Below are 23066 nucleotides of genomic sequence, written 5' to 3' on the forward strand. Positions count from 1 at the left end.
GTGACTCTATGACAATGTGGAGAAATCATGACAGAAAATGTGGTTTGTACTGGGGCTGTCAATGCTGTAAAGGAAGTTTGGGAAAAAAGAATAAAGAAACTCAATGAAGACCTGAAGCAAGAGAAGGAATTTCAACACAAGTATGCTAAAACATATTTATTATTTTGAATTAGTGAAAATTCATATTATCATCACCATAAAAAAGAGCATTCTAAATGCCTTGTTATTGAATTTGATATAGAATTTTATTTACTGAAAACTCAAAACATACTTAAAGAAAACAGCTGACTCAATTAAATTTGTCTATGTGATAGGAGTCACAAAAAATACAAATGTGAAAATAGTAGCTATCTTATACCCTCATAGGACTCTGTTTAACATTCATCAAAGTTTGATTAGTATCATATAGTCTAATTTTCAGGATTGTATGTTCAGCATTATATGCCCTAGGACCTAAAATAACATTTGACAGTAGAAGGTACAGTAGATTCTCATTTATTTGAATAGCCATGTGTTCTAGCCAGAGCTGCTGGATCACTTGATTCCTTGATCTGGGCTATATTTATTTGACTCTCATTTCCTCTGCCTCCATTTTATCTTACCTACTTTCCTGATTGGATGTCACCAAAAAGTATTCTACTAATCCTGCAAAAATAGCCCCTTTCCTCATAGATTCATATAGTTCCATACAATTCTCATTCATTGTCTCTTTCTGTCATTATTATTATTATTTATTATTTTTTTTTTTTGAAATGGAGACTCACTCTGTCGCCCAGGCTGGAGTGCAATGGCATGATCTCAGCTCACTGCAACCTCCGCCTCCCAGATTCAAGTGATTCTCCCTGCCTCAGCCTTCCAAGTAGCTAGGATTACAGGCGCATGCCACCACACTCAGCTAATTTTTGTATTCTTAGTAGAGACAGGGTTTCACCATGTTGGCCAGGCTGGTCTTGAACTCCTGACCTCAGGTGATCCACCCACGTTGGCCTCCCAAAGTGCTGGGATTACAGGCATGAGCCACCATGCCAGGCCATTGCCTCTTTCTAAGCATTAAATTAGCAAATGTTATTTGCCGATGTCAGTTAGCAAATAACAGAAAATTCAACTAAAGATGGTTTAAGCGATAGGGAAGTGAGGCTGTTCTGAAGATAGTCAATGCAAAGCCTCAACATCTTTTAAAAGTCAGCTTTTTTTTTTTAATCACCTTCCACTGTTAATCCCTGTGTCAGTCTGATCCTCGGATTAGCTTCCTTCAGTGTTACAAGATGACTGATGCACTTCCAGGCATCACAGCCAATGATCATTATGTTTTCAGAAAAGTGGAAACTATTTTTTTTCTATTTCTTCTTTAAGAGTAAGGAAATCTTTCACAGAGGGTCCCCAACAAACCTCTCCTTCACTTCTCATTGGCCAGAATTGGATCATTTGTACACATCTAACCCAGTTAACTTCTAGGGGAATGAGACTGATTGGTTTAGACAAATTAAGATTCATCCCTGCTGTATTAGTCCGTTTTCATGCTGCTGATAAAGACATACCTGAGACTGGGTAATTTATAAAGAAAAGAGGCTTAATTGACTCGCAGTTCCACATGGCTGGGGAGGCCTCACAATCATGGTGGAAGATGAAGGAAGAGCAAACGGACATCTTACATGGCAGCTGGCAAAGAGAGAATGAGAACCAAGTGAAAGGGGAAACCTCTTATAAAACCATTGTCTTGGTGATTAACATTTGGCTCCTCGTTACTTATGCAAATTTCTGCAGCCAGCTTGAATTTCTCCTCAGAAAATGGGTTTTTCTTTTCTATCACATCCTCAGGCTGCAAATTTTCTGAATTTTTATGCTCTGTTTCCCTTTTAAAACTGAGTGCTTTTAACAGCACCCAAGTCACCTCTTGAATGCTTTGCTGCTTAGAAATGCCTTCCTTCAGATACCCTAAATCATCTTCTTCAAGTTCAAAGTTCCACAGATCTCTAGGGCAGGGGCAAAATGCTGCCATTCTCTTTGCTAAAACATAGCAAGAGTGACCTTTACTCCAGTTCCCAACAAGTTCCTCATCTCCATCTGCGATCACCTCAGCCTGGATTTCATTGTCCATATCATTATCAGCATTTTGGTCAAAGCCATTGAACAAGTCTCTAGGAAGTTCCAAACTTTCCCACATTTTCTTTTCTTCTTCTGAGCCATCCAGCTGTTCCAACCTCTGCCTGTTATCCAGTTCCAAAGTCACTTCCACATTTTTGGGTATCTTTACAGCAGTGCCCCACTCTGTCGGTACCAATTTACTATTTTAGTCCGTTTTCACACTGCTGATAAAGACATACCTGAGACTGGGTAATTTATAAAGAAAAGAGGTTTAATTGACTCACAGTTCCACATGGCTGGGGAGGCCTCACAATCATGGTGGAAGCCAAAGGAAGAGCAAAGGGACATCTTACATGGCAGTCAGCAAAGAGAGAATGAGAACCAAATGAAAGGGGAATCCTCAGCCAGACATGGTGGCTCACACCTGTAATCCCAGCTACATGGGAGCCTGAGGCAGGAGAATTGCTTGAACCCAGGAAACGGAGGTTGCAGTCAGCCAAGATTGCACCATTGCACTCCAGCCTGGGCAACAAGAGTGAAACTCCATCTCAAAAAAAAAAAAAAGAAAGAAAGAAAGAAAGGGGAAACCTCTTATAAAACCATCAGATCTTGGGAGAGAGAATGAGAACAGTATAAGGGAAACTGCCCCCATGATTCAATTATCTCCCACTGGGACCCTCCCACAACACGTGGGAATTATGGAAGCCACAATTCAAGATGAGATTTGGGTGGGGACATAGCCAAACCATATCACCTGGATTACTTGGTAAACACTTGGACTTGGAAGCAATTGATATTCTTCCAGTAAACGAGGGTGGGGGGCAAGAAGCTACTGATAAGCAATGATTTGTGTTGCTAAATATCTGTAAAAACAAAAGATCTTGACAGGGAGGAATAATTTTTCCCACTTAGTTTTTAGTAAGTGTGCAGACATAGCAAGATTCCTGTTCAAAGTGGATTCTGCAAGGACAGAGAGGGAAGCCCAAGGTCAAGCCTGGTCAAGCAGAGGATGTGGAGCCTGACTAAAGTTTTGATAAAAGGGATCTTTGTCATTAATTAAGAATCACTTAATTTCAGAAATTTCAGAAGTTCTCTATATAGGAATAATGAGTGTGCAGTCTTGCCCTTACTTACTGCTTGTTCTTTTTTGGCATCATCTATTTTATGATTAGGGAGGAGGATTCTCTGTTAGCAAAATGTAATTTCCAAAAGTTAAGTTAGACAAAAATCAGCTTCTACTTTTAGAAACATTACATGGAATTTGTGTAATGTAGTTTTTCAAAGCACCTTTCCCTTAATCTTAAAACAATTACATTGTAAAATCATTGTACAGTATTATAAAGCTTGGATTGTGGTTAAAATTAAGTATAAACTACTTTAAAAGTAAATTATATAGAGATCAAAGGTTAGGTTTAAAACCTGTAATATGACTAAATAAATAATTTTCCAGGTATGCTGGCTTGTGCCTGTAATCCCAGCACTTTGGCAGGCTGAGGTAGGAGGATTTCTTGAGCCCAACGAGCTTGAGACCAGACTGGGCAACATAGTGAGACCCCATCTCTAAAACAAAAAGTTAGCTGGGCATGGTGGCATGCACCTGTAGTCCCCGTTACTTAGGAGGCAGAGGGGTGAGGCGGGAGGATCAATTGTGCCCTGGAGGTCAAGGCTGCAGTAAGTTACAATCACACCCACTGCACACCAGCCTGGGTGTCAGAGCAAGACACTGTCTCATTAAAAAAAAAAAAGAAAAAAATTAATAAGTAAACAATCATAACTGATGCAAAATGGTAAGAATCTGAGAGACCTTTTAAAGTGAGACAGAGAAGCTGATTACCAGAGAAAAGGCTAACTGGAAAATTCATAGAAATTTAAAACCGACCAAAGGTAACCCAGAGAAATGTCCTTACTTTTTTACTCTGCTCTGAAATAGACCAGTGTTTCTCAAACTTGTCTGCGTAGGAATCCCATAGGAATCTTATTTAAAATAGCTTCTGGGTTAGTAAGTCAGGAGTAGGACCAAGAGTCTGGATCTCTAACAAGCTCCCAGGAGACAATGATGCTGCTGTTCTGCAAATCACACTGACTGGCAAGGAAGTAGACAAAAGAAGCAGATTTGAAAGGGGTCAGTACACAGGCAAGGGGTAAGAAGGGTAAGAATGTAATCTAATGCTGCTTCGTTCAGCTAAATTGGCTAGAGCTTTAGCTAAAAAATGAAAGAAAAAAAGCCTACAGTTTAAACAGAAATTGTGTTTTCTCCCTTTTGATGCCAAGCTCCTTGAAAAAATCAAGTACTTAGGTAACGATTGGTTTGGCAATATCGGAAAAAGGCCTTATTCTACAATAAAATTTGTAGAATCAAATTTTATTTTATTTTTTTAGAGACAGAGTCTCACTCTGTCACCCAGGCTGGAGTGTATTGGCGCAATCTTGGCTCACTGCAACCTCTGCCTCCTGGGTTCAAGTGATTCTCCTGCCTCAGCCTCCCGAGTAGCTGGGATTACAGGCCCACACCACCATACCCAGCTAATTTTTGTATTTTTAGTGGAGACGGGGTTTTATCATGTTGGCCAGGCTGGTCTCAAACTCCTAACCTCAAGTGAACCATCTGCTTTGGCCTCACAAATTGTTGGGATTACAAGCGTGAGCCATCACGCCCAGCCTCAAAAGGGTTTTAGAAGAGCTATAAAATTTCGATTAGAGACCTGAAAGAATATCAAGATTAAAATAAGCAGTTTCACACCTGTAATCCCAGTGCTTTGGGAGGCTGAGGCAGGAGGATTGCTTGAGCTCAGGAGTTCGAGACCAGACTGGGCAACATAGAGACGGCCCTTCTCAATTTTTTTTTTTTTTTTAGAAAAAGCTGTATAGGAATTATAGAATATTTGAGCTGGAAAATACATAGATATCATTTAATTATAACCTCACAGTTTATAGGTAAGGCCCACAGATGGGGGATGTCTTGCTCAAGGTAACCAAATTAATAAATCGTATATTCTGGACTTAGATCATAAAAATACAGAACCAGAAAGAATTTAGCGATCTTTACAGAGATGGAAATAGATTTTTCTAATAATAGCCTGACCGTAAACTCAGTAACAACAGAGCTTTTTGTATCTCCAGTGTCTAGTACTTGGCTATAATGGTTACTGGATTAATTCCTTAAGTTAAAGGTCAAGGGATAAGATTCCTAATTTACTTGTTACTAAATCTTGCTCTGAATTTCATTTCTTTCTTAGTAATAATTAATAACCATTAAGCCCATTGTTTGAATAGTTCTATTTTTATAATAAGTAATATAATTGAATAGTTGACATTATACATTTTTTCTTAGTTATCCACATCTATGGGAAGCTTAGCTGTTTAGATCAGAAGGCCACACATATCCCACTGCCACAGGGCACCTGTTAGCAGATTAAATTTTAGGCAAGTGATAGATTAAAATACACAGATACTAAGAGAGGTATTTTACAAACCCAAATACTTAAAGACAGCAAATTCAACACTTTGTTTACTTTTGGCTTTCTGTTCATTAAAATAAAATCCTTATTGAAGATCAGTTAATATGCAAAACTGCTAAAATTATGTATTAACTCTCAGAATGTCAAGAGATTTCTGGCAAACAAATATTCAAATTAGTTAAACTTCATGCTTTCAGGACTGCTCATATTTATTATGTATCCTTTTAACAGCCTAAAAATTTCAAAATTTTCAATTTTAAACTTACTCTCTTTTTCATGAGTGAAGAATTTTCTGGAATAGAAATAGCTTTTTGCAAAAGGTTTTCCAGTTTCTTTTCTTTTTTTTTTTTTTTTTTTTTTTCCTGGAGACCGAGTCTCGCTCTGTCGCCCAGGCTGGAGTAAAGTGGTGCAATCTTGGCTCACTGCAACCTTTGCATCCCAGGTTCAAGCAATTCTCCTGCCTTATCCTTCCTAGTAGCTGGGACTCCAGGCATGCATCACCACACCCAGCTAATTTTTGTATGTTTAGTAGAGATGGGATTTCGCCATGTTGGCCAGGATGGTCTCAAACTCCACCCGCCTTAGCATTCCAAAAGTGCTGGGATTACAGGCGTGAGCCACCGTGCCTGGCCAGTTTTCCAGTTTCTAGTTTGCATTTTTCTAGTTTGAGATCATTCTTATGTTTGCAATAGATCAAAAATCAATAGGAATATGCTTCAAATGACAAAGATTTTATACATTTTTATATGTAAAACGTAAAGACTAGATAAAATTAACATGTAGTAAGATGAAATTGAATTCTGAAGTTGAACTGTATTCTTTGCAAGCCATTACAAAGTCTATTAAATATCTATAGATTACTCACCAGGAAAACGCAAATCAAACCCACAATCAGATACCATTCTCACCCACTAGATGGCTATAATAAAAAAGAGGGACAATAGCAAATATTGGTGAGGATGTGAATAAATCAGAACCTTGATATGCCACTGGTGGGAATGTAAAATGGTGCAACCATTTTGGAAACAGCATGGCAGTTTCTGAAAATGTTAAACATAGCCAGGCACAGTGGTTCACGCCTGTAATCCCAGCACTTTGGGTGGCCAAGGCAGGCGGGTTGCTTGAGTTTAGGGGTTTGAGACCAGCCTGGGCAACATGGCAAAACCCTGTCTCCACAAACAATACAAAAATTAGCTGGGCATGGTGGAGCATGCCTGTAGTCCCAGATACTCAGGAGGCTGAAGTGGGAAGATCACCTGTGCCTGGGAGGTTGAAGCTGCAGTGAGCCGTGATGGTGCCACTGTACTCCTGCCTGGATGACAGAGCGAGACTTTGTCTCAAAAAAGAAAAATGTTAAACATAAAGTTACCATATAACTCAGCAATTCTACTCCTATGAATATACCCAAGAAAAATGAAAACATGGTCACACAAAAATTTGTACATCAATACTCATAGCAGCATTATTCCAAATAGCCAATAGTGGAATTAACCCAATGTCCATCAGTTGATGAATTGGTAAACAAAATGTGGTAGATCCATACAGTGGAATCATTCTGCCACAAAAAGAAATGAAGTACTAATACATGCTACAGCATGGATGAACTTTGAAAAAAATGATGCTAAGTGAAAGAAGCAGACACAAAGGCTATATATTGTATGATCACATTTAAATAAAGTGTCCAGGATAGGAAAATCCATATACAAAAAGTAGATTAGTGATTACCAAGAGGTATGAGAGGGAAGAATGGAGAGTGACTGCTCATGGGTATGGAGTTTCCTTTTTGAGTGATAAAATGCTTTGGTATTAGATAGTGATGATAGTTGCACAAATCTGTGAATATACCAAAATTTACTGAAGTGTGTACTTAAAAAAGTAATTTTTATAGTATATCAGACCTCAAAAAAGTTATTAATAAAATCTATAGAGTTATGATACTTTTAAAAAATTTAAAAATAGGGCATTTGTGGTACTAATCTTATTTATAATTCTTGCAAAATAAGTTATTGTCTGATTTCCAGGTACCAATAGTCAAATGGTTGTTTTTGATTGGTCATTAAAAAATATATATATATAAAAATGGCTGGACGCGGTGGCTTACACGTGTAATCCCAACACTTTGGGAGGCTGAGGCTGGTGGATCACAAGGTCAGGAGTTCGAGACCAGCCTGGCCAACATGGTGAAAACCCGTTTCTACTAAAAATACAAAAAATTAGCCGGGTGTGGTGGCGGACGCCTGTAATCCTGGCTACTCAGGAGTCTGAGGCAGGAGAATCACTTGAAACTGGAAGGCGGAGGTTGCAGTGGGCCGAGATCGGGCCACTGCACTCCAGCCTGGGCAAAAGAGTGAAACTCTCTCTCTCAAAAAAAAAAAAAAAGTGAATGCCACTTATGTAATTGTCTACGAACTAAAATGATTTCCTGGTTTCCTAGGCTAGTGCGGATCTGGGAAGAACGAGTAAGCTTAACCAAGCTAAGAGAAAAGGTCACCAGGGAAGATGGAAGAGTCATTTTGAAGATAGAAAAAGAGGAATGGAAGGTAAGCTTTTATAGAATATTTGATTTTCCACATTTTGCATTTTGTGAGTCAATTGAGAGAATGATTCTGAGACTGTGTAATTAAGACTAGAATAGTTAGAAACTAATTTTAATAATACACCAAATGAATTTGAGCAACATGAGCAACTGAAAAGAAACACAACTTCACAATTATTTTGCAAAAGTTCAGTTTGCTTCAACCCTGCCTAAACCTAAATCATTTGTGATATTTCTCCTATTAATCCTTCTTATAGCAACCTCTCATTTCCCATAAAAAAGATAACCATCTGCCTAATAAAAATAATATTGCTTTTCTAAAGAAATGCTCAGTTAAAACTTTATGGAATGGAAATATTAGTATTTTCAGTGGGTCTACTACCTAACTCATATTCTTTCTTCCCCTTACACACAAACTCACAGTTGGTTAATTATATTAGGCATACTCTAATTTTTACAAGAGCTTCTAACCCTTGGGTCAGTGTTTGTTTTTTATGTTTTATGTCAGTGTTTGTCAGAGTTAGCTCCTTTATATTCTCTACTGGCTATTTTAGGCTGAAAGGGAAAAGGCACAGAGTTCAGAATAGCTGAAACTCTTAAAATTCTCAAATTAAAAAATAAATTTTTAAAAATATTCGTATATTTCAAAACAGAAGTGGAAAAGCAGTTTGAATTATTGATTGAAATTATTTTTTTGGATTGTCTCATTTTCAATAACATATATGTACTTTAGGAAAGCCTAATACTGCATAACAGAATCATCAGGACATACTGGATGTGTGTACCTTATTGATCAAAATATTTTTGTTTATTCTATCATGATTGGGGTTTGAAGGTTTAGCCAAAAAAAAAAAAAAAAAAAAGAAAAAGAAAAAAAAAAGGAAAGATCTTAAAATCCGGAAGTCACACAAAGCACTTGGAAAAGTAACCCACTAAGGAAAACAAATTCCAAATATTCCAAAGTGCTTGTATAAGTCAAATATCACATTTCAGGGTGGCGTGATACTAAAAAAATTTAAGTAATATACAACGACCATCATTTCTTTTACTGTAGACCCTCCCTTCTTCTCTGCTGAAACTGAATCAACTACAGGAATGGCAACTTCATAGAACTGGTTTGCTGAAAATTCCTGAATTCATTGGAAGATTCCAGAACCTCATTGTGTTAGATTTATCTCGAAACACAATTTCAGAGATACCTCCAGGGATTGGTAAGAAAGATTACTTTTATTCCTGTGCTATTTTATCCACCTGCAGATGTGCTTTTTATTAAGATTTTTTTGGATACATGGAATAAAGACCTCTTTATACAGCCCTCAACCTTGAGAAATTTTAAACATTTAATCTAAATTGAAGCTTCTAGGGGATTCAAGTTTGTGGATTTACTGAGGTGATTCAAGATGAGATTTCAATGAGAGAAAAGCCTCTTTGGAAATATCCTGTGATTCTCGGAACAATATTGTCGGCTCAGCTATTCCTCTTAGGAAACAACAGGCTGAAGGCAATAAAGCAAAACAAGAAGATTCCTCAAATGGGAAAAAAAAATCCAAATAGAAAATTGCTGAGGATTTTGTGTAGACAAAATGAAAATAGTTTTCGATTTTTTTTTTTTTCCTATTGCACGGATAAACTTGTCCCTTGTTTGAAGAAGGGACAGGACACAGACTGGGAAAAGGAAAGACACTAAGAACTCCGAATTTGCCAATACAAAACTGGCAAGTAATTATGCTGTAGGCCGGGCGCGGTGGCTCACGCCTGTAATCCCAGCACTTTAGGAGGCCGAGGCAGGCGGATCACGAGGTCAGGAAATCGATACCATCCTGGCTAACACAGTGAAACCCCGTCTCTACTAAAAATACAAAAAATTACCTGGGCGCGGTGGCGGGGCGCCTGTAGTCCCAGCTACCGGGAGGCTGAGGCAGGAAAATGGCGTGAACCCGGGAGGCGGAGCTTGCAGTGAGCCGAGATAGCGCCACTGCACTCCAGCCTGGGCGACAGAGCAAGACTCCGTCTCAAAAAAAAAAGTTATGCTGTAATACCTTAATAACTATAAAGATTATTTTATATCCAACTCCTCTCTATTGCATATTATTTTTTATAGGACTGCTTACTAGACTTCAGGAACTGATTCTCAGCTACAACAAAATCAAGACTGTCCCCAAGGAACTAAGTAATTGTGCCAGCTTGGAGAAACTAGAACTGGCTGTTAACAGAGATATATGTGATCTTCCACAAGAGGTTAGAAAGACATAAATGCCTATGATTGTATTTTCCATCTGCAGTAGTTGACCACTCAATGTGTGGTTGTTAACAATAATAAAACTAATGAGAAAATTCTATGTATTTCAGAAAAAATATTTAGAGAAAACCATTTCCTTAAGTATAATGTAGGTTCTAATTGGAGAAAGATTTAGTGTAAAAGATACTTCTATTATTATCACAGTACTGACATCATTTGTTAAACTGTGATCTCCTTGAAGGCCAGGGTGAGAGTTGTATTATAGTCTCAGAATTGAGGGCAGAGCCTAGGTTGTAGTGATTACTTAAATGCTTTTTGAATTAATAAATGGTTATCATAAAGCACAGACAATGTGGTGATAGCAATGGGACTGGAATGCCTCCAAACTTTGATTTGGTATGATGTCTTGTTATTGGTCAAACCAAATTGATCATATAAAAATAAAGACATTTGTATTACTTTTTGAAAATATTTAATGCTCTTAGAATCAGTGAAGAAGTTTCCATGGTGCTTTGGCTTTGAAAACAATGACTTTACAAGATAAAAGTTAAGAAAAATAATAAAATAGGCTATTCCCTTCTCCCACTTTATCTTAATTAGTATATCAGACTTTTCTTCCAAACCAGCAAACTTGTCACCAACAATTGTCGCTCTTGCAAATAAAACACAGTATATATGTATACATTATATCTTCTAATAGTTCAATTTAATGAAATGTATACCCTTGTGTATTAGTCTGTTCTGACACTGCTGATAAAGACATACTCAAGACTGGGTAACTAATAAAGAAAAAGAGGTTTAATGGACTCAGTTTCACGTGGCTGGGGAGACCTCACAATCATGGCAGAAGGCAAAAGGCACGTCTTACATGGTGGGAAGAGAGAATGAGAACCAAGTGCAAAGGGAAACCCCTTATAAAACCAACAGATCTCATGAGGCTTATTCACTACCATGAGAACAGTAAGGGGGAAACCATCGCCATGATTCAGTTGCCTCCCACCATGTCCCTCCCACAACACATGGGAATTATGGGAGGTACAATTCAAGATGAAATTTGGGTGGGGACACAGCCAAACCATATCACTTTGCATACAATAAAAATGATAATCATATGGATAATTTCTTACACATACAAGAGGGCCAATAAATATTTTATTTCTAACTCATGTGTTTTTGTTTCTGGGTTGGCTCTGTCAGTATAAAAGCTATGTGATTTTGTACAGTCTATTAACCAGTCTTTTTTTTTTGAGACAGAGTCTCACCTTTTGCCCAGGTTGGAGTACAGTGGTGTGATTCTGGCTCACTGCAGCCTCAACCTCCTGGGCCCAAGCAATTCTCCCACTTCAGCCTCCTAAGTAGCTGGGACCACAGTCATGTGCCACCATGCCCAGCTAATTTTTAAAGTATTTTGTAGAGACAGGGTCTCACTATGTTGCCCAGGCTGGTCTCAAACTCCTGGACTGAAGTGATCCTCCTAACTACCAAATTGCCTAGCAAAATGCTAGGATTATAGGCATGAACTACCCCTTTCCTCCACCACTATTATTTGGAAGTTAAATGTTGAGTTTTCCCATACAATTCTCAACTACTGGATCAAAGGAAAACATGATAATGGGTGCTTACTCTCAGGGAAAAAAAGGTTTTGCCAGGCACATTCTATAAACCCTGAAACCAGGTTATTATGAAAGATAAATTTTCTTCAAATAGATGAACTTTCTATGAGAGTTTTCCACTTCCCTGGAGGTCATTTAGCTTTATACTTATTTTTAATTTGTTGCGGACTAATATGACTAAATAAAGCCCAAGTAAAATGTGAATATTCCTGGATGTGAAATATCTCCTTTACCAATGTGAGTCTTTTAGTAGTTTACATTGTGGACATTTATTTTGAAAAACCTTGCTTTCTTCTTCAGCTCAGCAATCTGCTAAAACTTACTCACCTTGATCTGAGTATGAACCATTTTACTACAATCCCTCTTGCTGTGTTGAACATGCCTGCCCTTGAGTGGCTGGACATGGGAAGCAACAAACTTGAACAACTTCCTGATACTATAGAAAGGTAAAAGAAATAACTCTTTAGGCTAATGATAAAAGTCTTGAAACCTCTTATGAAAAATAACCAAGCAAGACAAATGGGATCTCAAGCATAATCAATCACAATAGGTCCAACTAGTTTGAAATACACTGTTTTAACAGAATATTTTCATTTGTTCCAAGTAAGTAAAAGGGTTTGGGAAGAAGAAAAAACTGGCTTTTTTCAAGTGATCCACCTACCTCAGCCTCCCAAAGTTCTGGGATTACATGCATGAGCCACCATGCCTGGCCAAAAGTGGCTGACTTTGAGAAATTAACAAGAATATGCCACAATAACCACCTTGCTTATTATATGCCAAGCACTTCTATGCACTTTACAAGTGGATGAAGAAACTAATGACAGAGATGTTAGCTAACTTGCTCAAGTTAGTAAGTGGGCAAGCTAGGATTTGAACCTAGGCAGCCTGGCCCCAGAGTCCATGATGTTACGCATTATGCATACTGCTTTACTATAAATGGGCATATTCATCATTTGATTGTTCTCTTAAGACTCTGTCTCAGATTAGGTAACATTTACAGTAGTTCTTCTTCAAGAAATCCTATGAGAATAGTGAAAGAATTCTAGAATATGTTGATTTGATTTCATTTCTATTGCCATATGACATGAGAGTTGTACTGTAGAGATGAACTCCCTGATGTGGTTTCTCTAATAACCAGGTAATGTGATGTCAGTTAACTCAATAAGCATACTGGTTAAAGATGTTGTAAAAGACAACATTTGATTTTTAACATAAGAACCAAAGGCTGGGTGCAGTGGCTCACGCCTGTAATCCCAGCACTTTAGGAGGCTGAGGGGGGAGAATAGCCTGAGCTCAGGAGTTTGAGACCATCCTGGGCAACATGATAAGACCCCTACCTCTTAAAATTATTTGTTAAAACTCCAAAACCAATATTTTCATATTATATGTAATTAATTGTAGAAACCTTAATTTTTCAGAATGCAAAATCTACATACGTTATGGCTGCAACGAAATGAAATAACATGCTTGCCTCAAACAATCAGCAATATGAAAAATCTGGGTACTCTTGTTCTCAGCAACAATAAACTGCAAGATATTCCAGTATGCATGGAAGAAATGGCAAATCTGAGGTAAAAAGTTGTAGGCACAAAACTGAAAAACCTTGCTTTCTGGCTACAGAAAAAAGTACTGTAGAGAGATTATTAATAAATTTCAGTTGTTATTTATATGAATGGATACCTTAAAAATCTTTTCCAATGTTGAAACTCTATAATTTGATGAATAGGATTCATATAACACTGGTCTATTCAAGAAAGAATCCTTAAAACTAAAGCAGTTTGGGATTTATCAGCTTTAAGAAATGTCCTCCATTTTAGATGTTTATCAAAGGTCTTTTATGGGGAAGAAAGTAAATGTATGAAATAATAAATGTGTGACCTTTATGGGTAATGTTGGCTCTGAACAAACTTTTGAAAACTTGGTTGACAAAATTTTGAACCAACTGAAAAAAAGCATGACTTGAAATCTCTGAATGCGTTGGTTCTCAGTATTATTCTTTATTGAATTTGTTTCTTTTTAAAATATGTAGTTTTTAAGACTTTTTTTCTCACGGTATTATGTAATTTTTTAGCATGGGTAGATGGGAGTGTCACTTGTATGTTATCATACAGCTGACAAATATTTTTGTCTATTCTTTATTATCTTAGTTTCATGCTATGTATGTACCATAACCAACCTATTGCCTATGAGAAACATGTAAGATAAAATATTTACAGCCATTGTTACAAGTTTATAGTGTATTTTTCTATCTTGTTTTACATGTATGTTACATAACATTCAAAAGGAATTTTTTTCTTGAGAAAAGGATACAAAATGCAAAATCCACAATTTTGATAACTGAAAATTGCCAATTGTTTTGCAGTACTTTATTATATGGGGTGTCTTGTCTCTTTTGGGCTTCTAGTTAGCTAATGAATGAATACATTAGACATTTTTGGGTTTTAGTTGGGATTTTACATAGCTTGCATTTTAATTCTTTGGTTCTTCACTGTTTGTATTAACCCATAGCATTATTTTAATAAATGTTATAATACCAACCTAAAAAAAAAAAGAAATGTCCTCTGTTGATGACATTTTCATGAAAATTATACAGCTAAAAACACTTCACTCACAACATAAAAATCAAAAGCGTAAAAGTGTTTATTTCCTAAATAAGCACAAAGGGACACAATTACGTTATTGATAGCAGATATATTAGTCGGGAGTGGTGGTGCATGCCTATAACAGCTACTCGGGAGGCTGAGGCTGGAGGATCGCTTGAGCCCAGGAGTTCGAGGTTGCAGTGAGCCAAGATTGCGCCACTGTACTCCAGCTTGGGAAACAGAGACTATTTCTTAAAAACAAAACAAAAACAAGCAAACAAACAAAAAGCCACTAGATATAACTTTTTACTAAGTACTATCAAAACTCTGTCAAGCATTTTTTCTTTTTAAAAATTATTTTAGATTATTTTAGGTTGCTTGTATGTCTTCTTTTGGGAAATGTCTGTTCATGTCCTTTGCCCACTTGTGGGGTTGGTTTTTTTCTTGCTGAGTTGAGTTCTTTGTAGGTTCTGGATATTAGTTCTTTGTCAGATGTATAATTTACATATATTTTCTCCCATTCTATAGGTTGTCTATTAACTGTTGATTATTACTTTTGCTGTGCAGAAGTTTTTCTAATTAAATCTCATTTGTCTATTTTTGGTTTTGTTATGTTTGCTTTTGAGGTCTTCATCATAAATTCTTTGCCTAGGCCAATGTCCAGAGGAGTTTTTCCTAGGATTTATTCTAGGATTTTTACTGTTTCAGATGTGACATTTAAGTTTTAACCCATCTTCAACGCTCCCTCAAGTATTTTTCTTCCAAAGCTTAATCTTCTGACAAATGAGAATAAGAGAATACCCACTAAAACCCAAAACTTCCATAACAAAATAATTCATTTATTCACTTGTTCAGCAACTACCTGCCTTGTACTGGGTGGTGAAGACACAATGATAAGTAAGATGGAGGTATATAAAATATGCAGAAACTAAGTTCATAGCACTAATTTTATATTTAAGATATGTTAAAATTGCTCTTAGAAGTTAAGCTGTATTGCATTAAATATATGCTGTAGGCCAGATGCGGTGGCTCACACCTGTAATCCCAGTACTTTAGGAGGCTGAGGCAGGCAGATCACTTGAGGCCAGGAGTTCGAGACCAGCCTGGCCAATATGGCAAAACCCTGTCTCTACTAAAAATACAAAAATTGGCCGGGCGTCATGGTGTGCACCTCTAGTCCCAGCTACTTGGGAGGCTGAAGCACAAGAATCACTTGAACCCGGGAGGTGGAGGGTGCCATGAGTCCAGATCGTGCCACTACACTCCAGCCTGTGCAACTAGACTAACAGTTGCTTTTATAAGCTTTGAAAGTAAGTTGTCTAAAGCTAGTGTTTTTTTTTCTCTTAGGAAAAAAACATAAGATTCTTGAGATATATCACATCTCACCAAGTTGTTCAGTTATTGAAACCAGTTAAAAACGAGTAATTTAGTATATTATCATTTGACCTTTCTCCAGGGAAATAAATGTACACTTCCATGACACCTATAAAAATACTGTTTTTTGATGAACTTCTAGGTTTGTCAACTTCAGAGACAACCCACTGAAACTGGAAGTATCACTTCCTCCCAGTGAAGGCACAGATGAAGAAGAGGAACGGGAATTATTTGGCCTTCAGTTTATGCACACATACATACAAGAGTCACGGAGAAGAGCAGGTATAAGATTTGTATATAACACAGATTAAATGTTCTTTTTTGGTAGAGTAATGTGTATATCACTAACTGCTGCCTTTTGATTAATTCCTTTATATATTTCTCATTCCATCTTAAGTTTTCTGTCAAATTCTGTTCTCTTAGTCAATATTGTGGGAAGAAAAAAAGTGAAATGGAGAGAGAGGTTTTAAAGATATTCAAAGTCTTTCAAGTGGGGGAAGGAAATAAATCTTTTGGCTAAGCATCTGAAGTAAAACCAAATGAGTGAAGACATGATTCTTAAAGCTTTGCTACCTCATTCTACCAGCTTGCCACACATAGCAGTTTGACCATGAACTGACCTTCCCTGTCATTCCATAAATAGAAAAAAAAATTTACCTAGGGATGAAAAATATTAAGAGAACACAGTTTTGTTTTGTTTTGTTTTGTTTTAAGAGATGAGGTCTTACTATGTTGCCCAGGCTGGAGTGCAGTGGCTATTCAAAGGCACAATCATAGCTCACTGTGGCCTTGAACTCCTGGGCTCAAGAGATCATCCGACCTCAGCCTCTGGAGTAACTGGGGCTATCAGTGCATGCCACCACGTCTGGCTGAGAACACAGATTTTAATCAACAAAGTGTGAGGTTTTGATATAGAGATTTCAATCACTTAGTCTCTGATAATTAATTAAGGAGGGCTTTTAAGCTAAACCAAGATCAGGGGAAGAGGACAAAGTGCACAATTATTTGTTAATAGAAACAATGAAACAACAGTAACAGAAATTATAGTCTTATAATTTTAAAATGTTAAGAGTTTTTAACTTAAAAGGTAGATTTTAGTTCAACTTAATGCAACAACTAGTTTGAAAAATGAATATAACCGAGAAGACAATGACAGAGTTTTTCAGCTAAACGAAATAATTTTTACTAACATTCAGTGGAGGATGTTTAGGAAATGGGGATTAGATTTATTGCAGCAAGGTCATAGAAGCAATGACATGGAGACAGATTGGGGGAAGACAGGCAAAAAAGTCATAATTGTGACCTAGTTTTGGAAAGCAGAGAATATATAAAGACGATTAGGAGACAGAATTGGTAATTGAATGAAGATGAGAAAAGGGAGTTTACAATGAATGTTTTTGGTTTAGAGGGCAACTGGATAGATGGTGGTGCTAAGATGGAGAATGAAGTACAGAAGATGGGTTGGCGAATAGAATCAGGTGGTAGAGGCAGAGGATGATTTCTAATTTTGGCAGTCATTTTTTTTTTTTTTTTTTTTTGAGGAGTTTCTCTCTGGTTGCCCAGGCTGGAGTGCAGTGGTGCAATCTCGGCTCACTTGGCAACTTCCGCCTCCCAGGTTCAAGTGATTCTCCTGCCTCAGCCTCCTGAGTAGCTTACAGGCATGCGCCACCACGCCCCACTAATTTCGTATTTTTAGTAGAGACAGGGTTTCACCATATTGGTCAGGCTGGTCTCGAACTCCTGACCTCAGGTGATTCACCTGCCTTGGCCCCCCAAAGTGCTGGGATTACAGGGGTAAGCCACCACACCTGGCCCTTAGCAGTAAATTTGATGCACCTGTGGAACATGCAAGTTGTGGTAATTGTGTAGGTGAATCTGAAGTTCAAGAAGGTTTGTTGAATCTGAAAATTCTGCAGGACAAGAAATAGCTGTATGCATATCCCACATAGTCACTTTCTCATGATATGTGAAGACAAATTAACAGTTAGGAAAACAATAATCCTGACCTAAGGCTGGCATGTTGAAGGACAAACTTATCTTCCTTTAAGGTACTTGATACCATTGTCAGAAACATACCATTAAGCTAAATGGGCCACAGAACTGTTTCTGTATGATAATTCTTGGGTGTGTACGTATATTTTATCAAACATAAATGAGATTATGCCTGTTGTAGAATATTGTTTATTTCTGGGCATAAATTGTTGAATGATGCAAAACAAATTTTATGACACAAATTAGTATTGCTTGACACAATAAAAAAAGGTTAATTATTTAATGATATATCTTCATTTAGGTTCCCTTGATTGGGGACATGGGTAACTAACTTAAACAAACTACCTTACTTTAATAACATTTGACATAAAACTTATAACAAGGGAAAAAAGTTAACAACTTAAAGAGATAATAAAATCAAAGCCTATTATGTTATTAAAAATAGATTCACGAGTTACTACCACTACTATTACTAGTTAATATTTATTGAATTACTCTGTGCTTGGAACTGTTCTATGCATTTTACTTGTGTTATCTCATTTGATGCTCACAACAACCTTGTGAGGTAGGTATTATTGTTATCATCATCATCCCCATTTTAAAAGGAGGAAATTGAGGCACAAAGAGATTAGGTAGCATGCCCAAGGTCGCACAACTGAAGATGGTAGGTTTGGAATTTGAACCGAGACAGTCTGACAAGATATATGAGACTAAAGTCAGGAATTTTAAATTGGTTAGGCTTCTTATTTACAAATCATGTAATCATAGAACTACAGGATAAAAATAGTTATTTCAGAATATCATAATATCTAAAATTAGTAATTCTGAACCTTTGTCTTGGCAAATGTACCATCAATTAAGACAGTTTTTACAAATAAAGGCAGAAACAAAATAGGGATAAGATGCAGAAGAGAATAACAGTCCTACCATATATTTGGTTTAATATTTGCTTGTGCATAGAAACCAGTCATGAGTTAAATAAGGCCTAAATTTGAGAAGGTTTTTGGTTTCATTATCTAATTTCTATTTTATTCCAAATTATTTTCCCAAACAGAAGAGAACATACTTATTGTTTGTGCCTACATATATAAAAAATGACCTGATAAAAGATATGAGATAGCTAATCAACTTCAGAAGTTATTTCAAATTTGTGAATTATGTTTGTAAGTATCTTTTTGGAAGTTCTAACTAGACAATTATCCAACAAAATAATTAAGTGAAACAATCTTTTTTCTTTGAAAACAGCTCTTCAGTTTTGTGTTTGTCATGGACAGATTCTGACAATATATACATGTATGGCTCTGGAAATTTGAAGGTGACTTCATTAATTGTGTTTATTAATTGTGAATATCTCTGAATTGTCTGCATTTGAGAAAATCACAATTGTGCTTTCCAGATCTGTAGGGAAAAATGTCCACATATAAGTCAAATTCTCAGATTGGCCCTTGTTACAATCAATCACTACCTCTTGAACTTAAGAAATAAAAAATATTAAGTAAAATCAAAGGAAGATAAATTTCCAAAATTAATACAAACAGAAATACGCTAATTATGTGTTGACATGTTATGTATGTTTCAGATCACCAAGTCAACGGTTCAACTACTTTACCAATCTCCATAAATACGGATGGATAATATAATTCAAGATGCCCTTCTAAAGAGGATTACTTTGGTGAATTCTCTAACGTTTGGATTTCTGAAGTAAAAAGAAAAGCTATTACCAAAGTTTAATGAGGCCACAGCATTTTTTAAAGTTCATATTATTTGCTATTTAAAGTATATATTTTTTGATATAAAAATATAATTAAAAATTTTTTTTTGGTGGAAGACAGATGATGCTCAAATTTCTTTTCCATTAAGCAGTTGTTTCTGGTGATGAAGAATGATTTGGTAAAGCAGTTAACAAAACATTTTCCAAAGACACCAGAGGGTCTGTATAGTACTGCAAAGCAGGACTGAATCCCTTCTGCTGCAAATACTGGATTCGACCTTGGTCAATCAGCAATTTACAAAGATGCCCTATTTTCTTCTTGTCTTCAACACTAAGAAGCCTAAATTGAATAAACACACACAAAACATTGTTAAAATTTTGCAAAAGTTTATAAAAAATTATTTTTGTCACTTCTATTTATTGAGAGACTGTTAACTAACCCATAATGTACTAAGTACTTTGTCCCATGCTTCCAAGACACATTATATTTATGACCACAATAAAAGATGTGTATATTTTAGCGTATTCTAAAATTAGATTATAAAATACATTTTCATGAATTGTTGATAATAGTCATCTAAAGTACAGTATAATATAATATTTCTCCTTTAGTATCATGCATTACAAAAGTAGTCTCTTACCCAGGCAAACAATCAGCGCCATCATCTGTGATTCTGTATCCTCCATCATCATGCTCTTCACTATCATCATTCTGATTATCTTGCCTCTTTGTGGTACTATTTGAGGTTTCCAAAGATGTTTTCCGCATCCCACAAGTTGCCCAACTACTCATTCGCTGGAAATAGTGGAATTCCACTGCTCCAAGGCCTAGAGCCCTGAAATATTCTTTGCCCACATAATGTCTCCAATCACACCTGTGGTGACAACAGAGTGCAATAACAATGCCAGCCACAGGGTTCCACTTCTCTGGGACATTTTTTTCATTTCCTTCCTTGGCCAAAGTGTAAATTTCTTTTTCTGTTTTATCATTCTTTATGCGTTTGGCTAAAGGTTCTTCATTCCTTTCCTCAAAACTGGCAGCATAGGTTTCAACCAAACATCGTAATGCAAGATCTGCAAACACAATTATGTGGCCCCCCCAAACCACATCATCTTTAAAAATAAATACTTTTTACATTTATTAAGCAGTACTGTTTTTAAAAACCCAACAATAAAAACAGCAAAAACCTACTCAGCTTTATATTTGTAATAATACTATCATGAATTATCAACTTCATTCAAATTTGCTCTTCTATCTTCTCAATTTCTTTAATGATTTATTCTGCATAAAGCCTACTTCCCAATAAAGCTATCTGAAGCTCAAGATCTACAATTTGAAGAACTTTTACCCAACTACCTGAATTGTCTCTCACTTTTCCTACCTTAGCTGAGGAAATGACTTGTATAGGAAAACTTTATTCACCTACACTTACATGCTAGTTTAAGAAAGGAAAAATGAAGGAAGGAAGGAAGGGAGGGAGGAAGGGCAGACAAATCTGTTTAGGTTGATGCTAGGTCAAGATGCTTGTCTTGAAGAGGCTCATAGCAAATAGTGATGAACTGAAGAGTTGAAAAGAGGGCGTCAGAACAGAATCTGGAAAGCAGGCCTCACTGAGTAGCCTTACTGTATTTATTCATTTATTTAACAAACATTTACTGAATGCCTTTCATGTGCAAAGCACTGAGGATACAATTATTAATATACACAAACTTAAGAGGCAGATGTACTCCACATTACAATGAAAATATTTTAGTATATTTTAAAACTAAATAAATGGATTTTTGATGACTATGGCTATTTCCCATCGAAAACTCCTACACTGTTGACAATACTGGAAAGACCCAACATGTAGGACCCATATCTTCTTAATCATTAGATTGTCATGTTGTGTCTGTTCAATCAAAAACATATACATATTTTAAAATTTTATTACCCTAAGATATCACAAATGACTATTAAATGATCTGGTATTTCACTAGTAAATTTAATTCAATATATGAATTTAAGTCAACAAACATTAGAAACCCATTATTTGCAGAAAGTGATAGCTAATCTATTATTTCATAAACTATTATTTTCTGACAAAATACATTTAGTCATTGTTTTATTCATATTTGACTTAGGTAAGTGATTTTCAGAAATGTGAATAACCAGATAAATTATTAAAAGAATTAAGTTATTTCAGGCCAGGCGCAGTAGCTCACGCCGGCTGAGGTGGGCAGATCACGAGGTCAGGAGATGGAGACCTTCCTGGCTAACACGGTGAAATCCCGTCTCTACTAAAAATACAAAAATTAGCCGGGCGTGGTGGCACGAGTCTGTAGTCCCAGCAATTCGGGAGGCTGAGGCAGGAGAATCGCTTGAAGCCGGGAGGCGGAGGTTGCAGTGAGCCGAGATTGCGCCACTGCACTCCAGTCTGGGCGACAGAGCGAGACTCCGTCTCGAAGAAAAAAAAAAAAGAATTAAGTTATTTCAGAATTAGAAGGAGCTTTAGCAATTTATCTCAATTCATCTTTTATAGAGAACTTAAAAGACAAAGCCACATACGCAGAAAGGGACAAGGAAACACAGCAAATTGGTAGCCAAGATTATTCATTCATTCAAATATTCACTGTGTTCCTGTTATATAGCAAGCATTGTACTAAGTATATACCATATACTCAAAAAATTCAGAGCATGGTGGAAGAATTAGATATATAAACAGATAATTAAAATACCACAAGGTAAAAATATGCAGAGGGTATTATGATAACACCAAGGAGGCATATCTTATTTAAGGGAGCTCCCTGAGAGTGGTGACAACTGAGGTGAAGGATGAGTAAAAACTGACCAGTTGTTTTGTTTGGGTGAGTAGGTGAATGGGGGTGAAATTCCAGATATAGTAGAAATAGTACAGTCTATGGAAAAGCACACAGGGTTTGATGTTGCTGAACAGCAAAGTAGGAGACAGGGAATGTAAAGAGAGGAAGGCTGGAGCCAGATTGAGACTAAAACGTTATGTCAAAGAGTTTGGACTATATCAGGAAGTACCGAAGAGTTTAAAGGGAAAGACACATCAGTTGTGTAGCAGATGGGTCTGAGATTGATTGACCGATTGAGATAGGGTCTTGCTCTGTCACCCAGGCTGCAGTGCAGTGGTGCTATCCCAGTTGACTGCAGACTCAGACTCTTAGGCTCAAGTGATCCTCCCACCTCAGCCTCCTGAATAGCTGGGACTACATGCACAAGCTATCGTGCCCAACAAATTTCTGTAGAGATGGGGTCTTCCTATGTGCCCAAGCTAATCCTGAACTCCTAGCCTCAAGCAATCATCTCACCTCAGCCTCCAGTGTTGGGTTTCCAGGCATAAGCCACTGTGCCTGGCCTGAATATTAATATTTAAAGGACAGAAGTGGAAGGAGACTCTGAAATAAACAGAAGAATGGCATAGATGTAGGGGAAGAACCAGGAAATAAGAGTATCGCAAAAGAGAAGA

At 36.8% G+C, this 23066-nt stretch overlaps 2 protein-coding genes across 11 annotated transcripts in view; one reads left to right on the forward strand and one right to left on the reverse strand.

Annotated features, from left to right (window-relative positions):
- LRRC39 (leucine rich repeat containing 39) lies at window positions 1-19593 on the forward strand. 2 transcript variants are annotated; one of them, XM_063696695.1, is made up of 8 exons: window positions 1-140; window positions 7978-8083; window positions 9134-9290; window positions 10181-10317; window positions 12232-12377; window positions 13350-13502; window positions 16030-16169; window positions 19459-19593. In XM_063696695.1, the coding sequence occupies exons 1-8, from the start codon at window positions 28-30 to the stop codon at window positions 19512-19514; spliced, it is 1008 nt and encodes a 335-aa protein (XP_063552765.1). In that variant the 5' UTR covers window positions 1-27; the 3' UTR covers window positions 19515-19593. The 2 variants fall into 2 exon arrangements, with proteins under 2 accessions (XP_063552765.1, XP_063552766.1); XM_063696696.1 differs by lacking the exon at window positions 19459-19593 and adding an exon at window positions 19125-19241.
- TRMT13 (tRNA methyltransferase 13 homolog) overlaps window positions 18051-23066 on the reverse strand; it is a 17532-nt gene continuing 12516 nt past the window's right edge. For 5 of the 9 annotated variants that reach the window (XM_019035376.4, XM_019035211.4, XM_055352951.2 and 2 more), the window contains 2 exons: window positions 20232-20664; window positions 18051-19930 (listed from right to left, as the gene is read on the reverse strand). In XM_019035376.4, the coding sequence (XP_018890921.3) occupies window positions 19735-19930; window positions 20232-20664 (629 nt within the window). In that variant the 3' untranslated portion in view covers window positions 18051-19734. Of the gene's footprint in view, window positions 19931-19960; window positions 22032-23066 lie in introns of those variants that run through there. The other 4 variants (XM_055352964.2, XM_055352974.2, XM_055352956.2 and 1 more) reach the window with 2 other exon arrangements.

The sequence above is a fragment of the Gorilla gorilla genome, chromosome 1 (genome assembly GCF_029281585.2).
Source record: "Gorilla gorilla gorilla isolate KB3781 chromosome 1, NHGRI_mGorGor1-v2.1_pri, whole genome shotgun sequence".
Taxonomy (NCBI): Eukaryota; Metazoa; Chordata; class Mammalia; order Primates; family Hominidae; genus Gorilla; species Gorilla gorilla.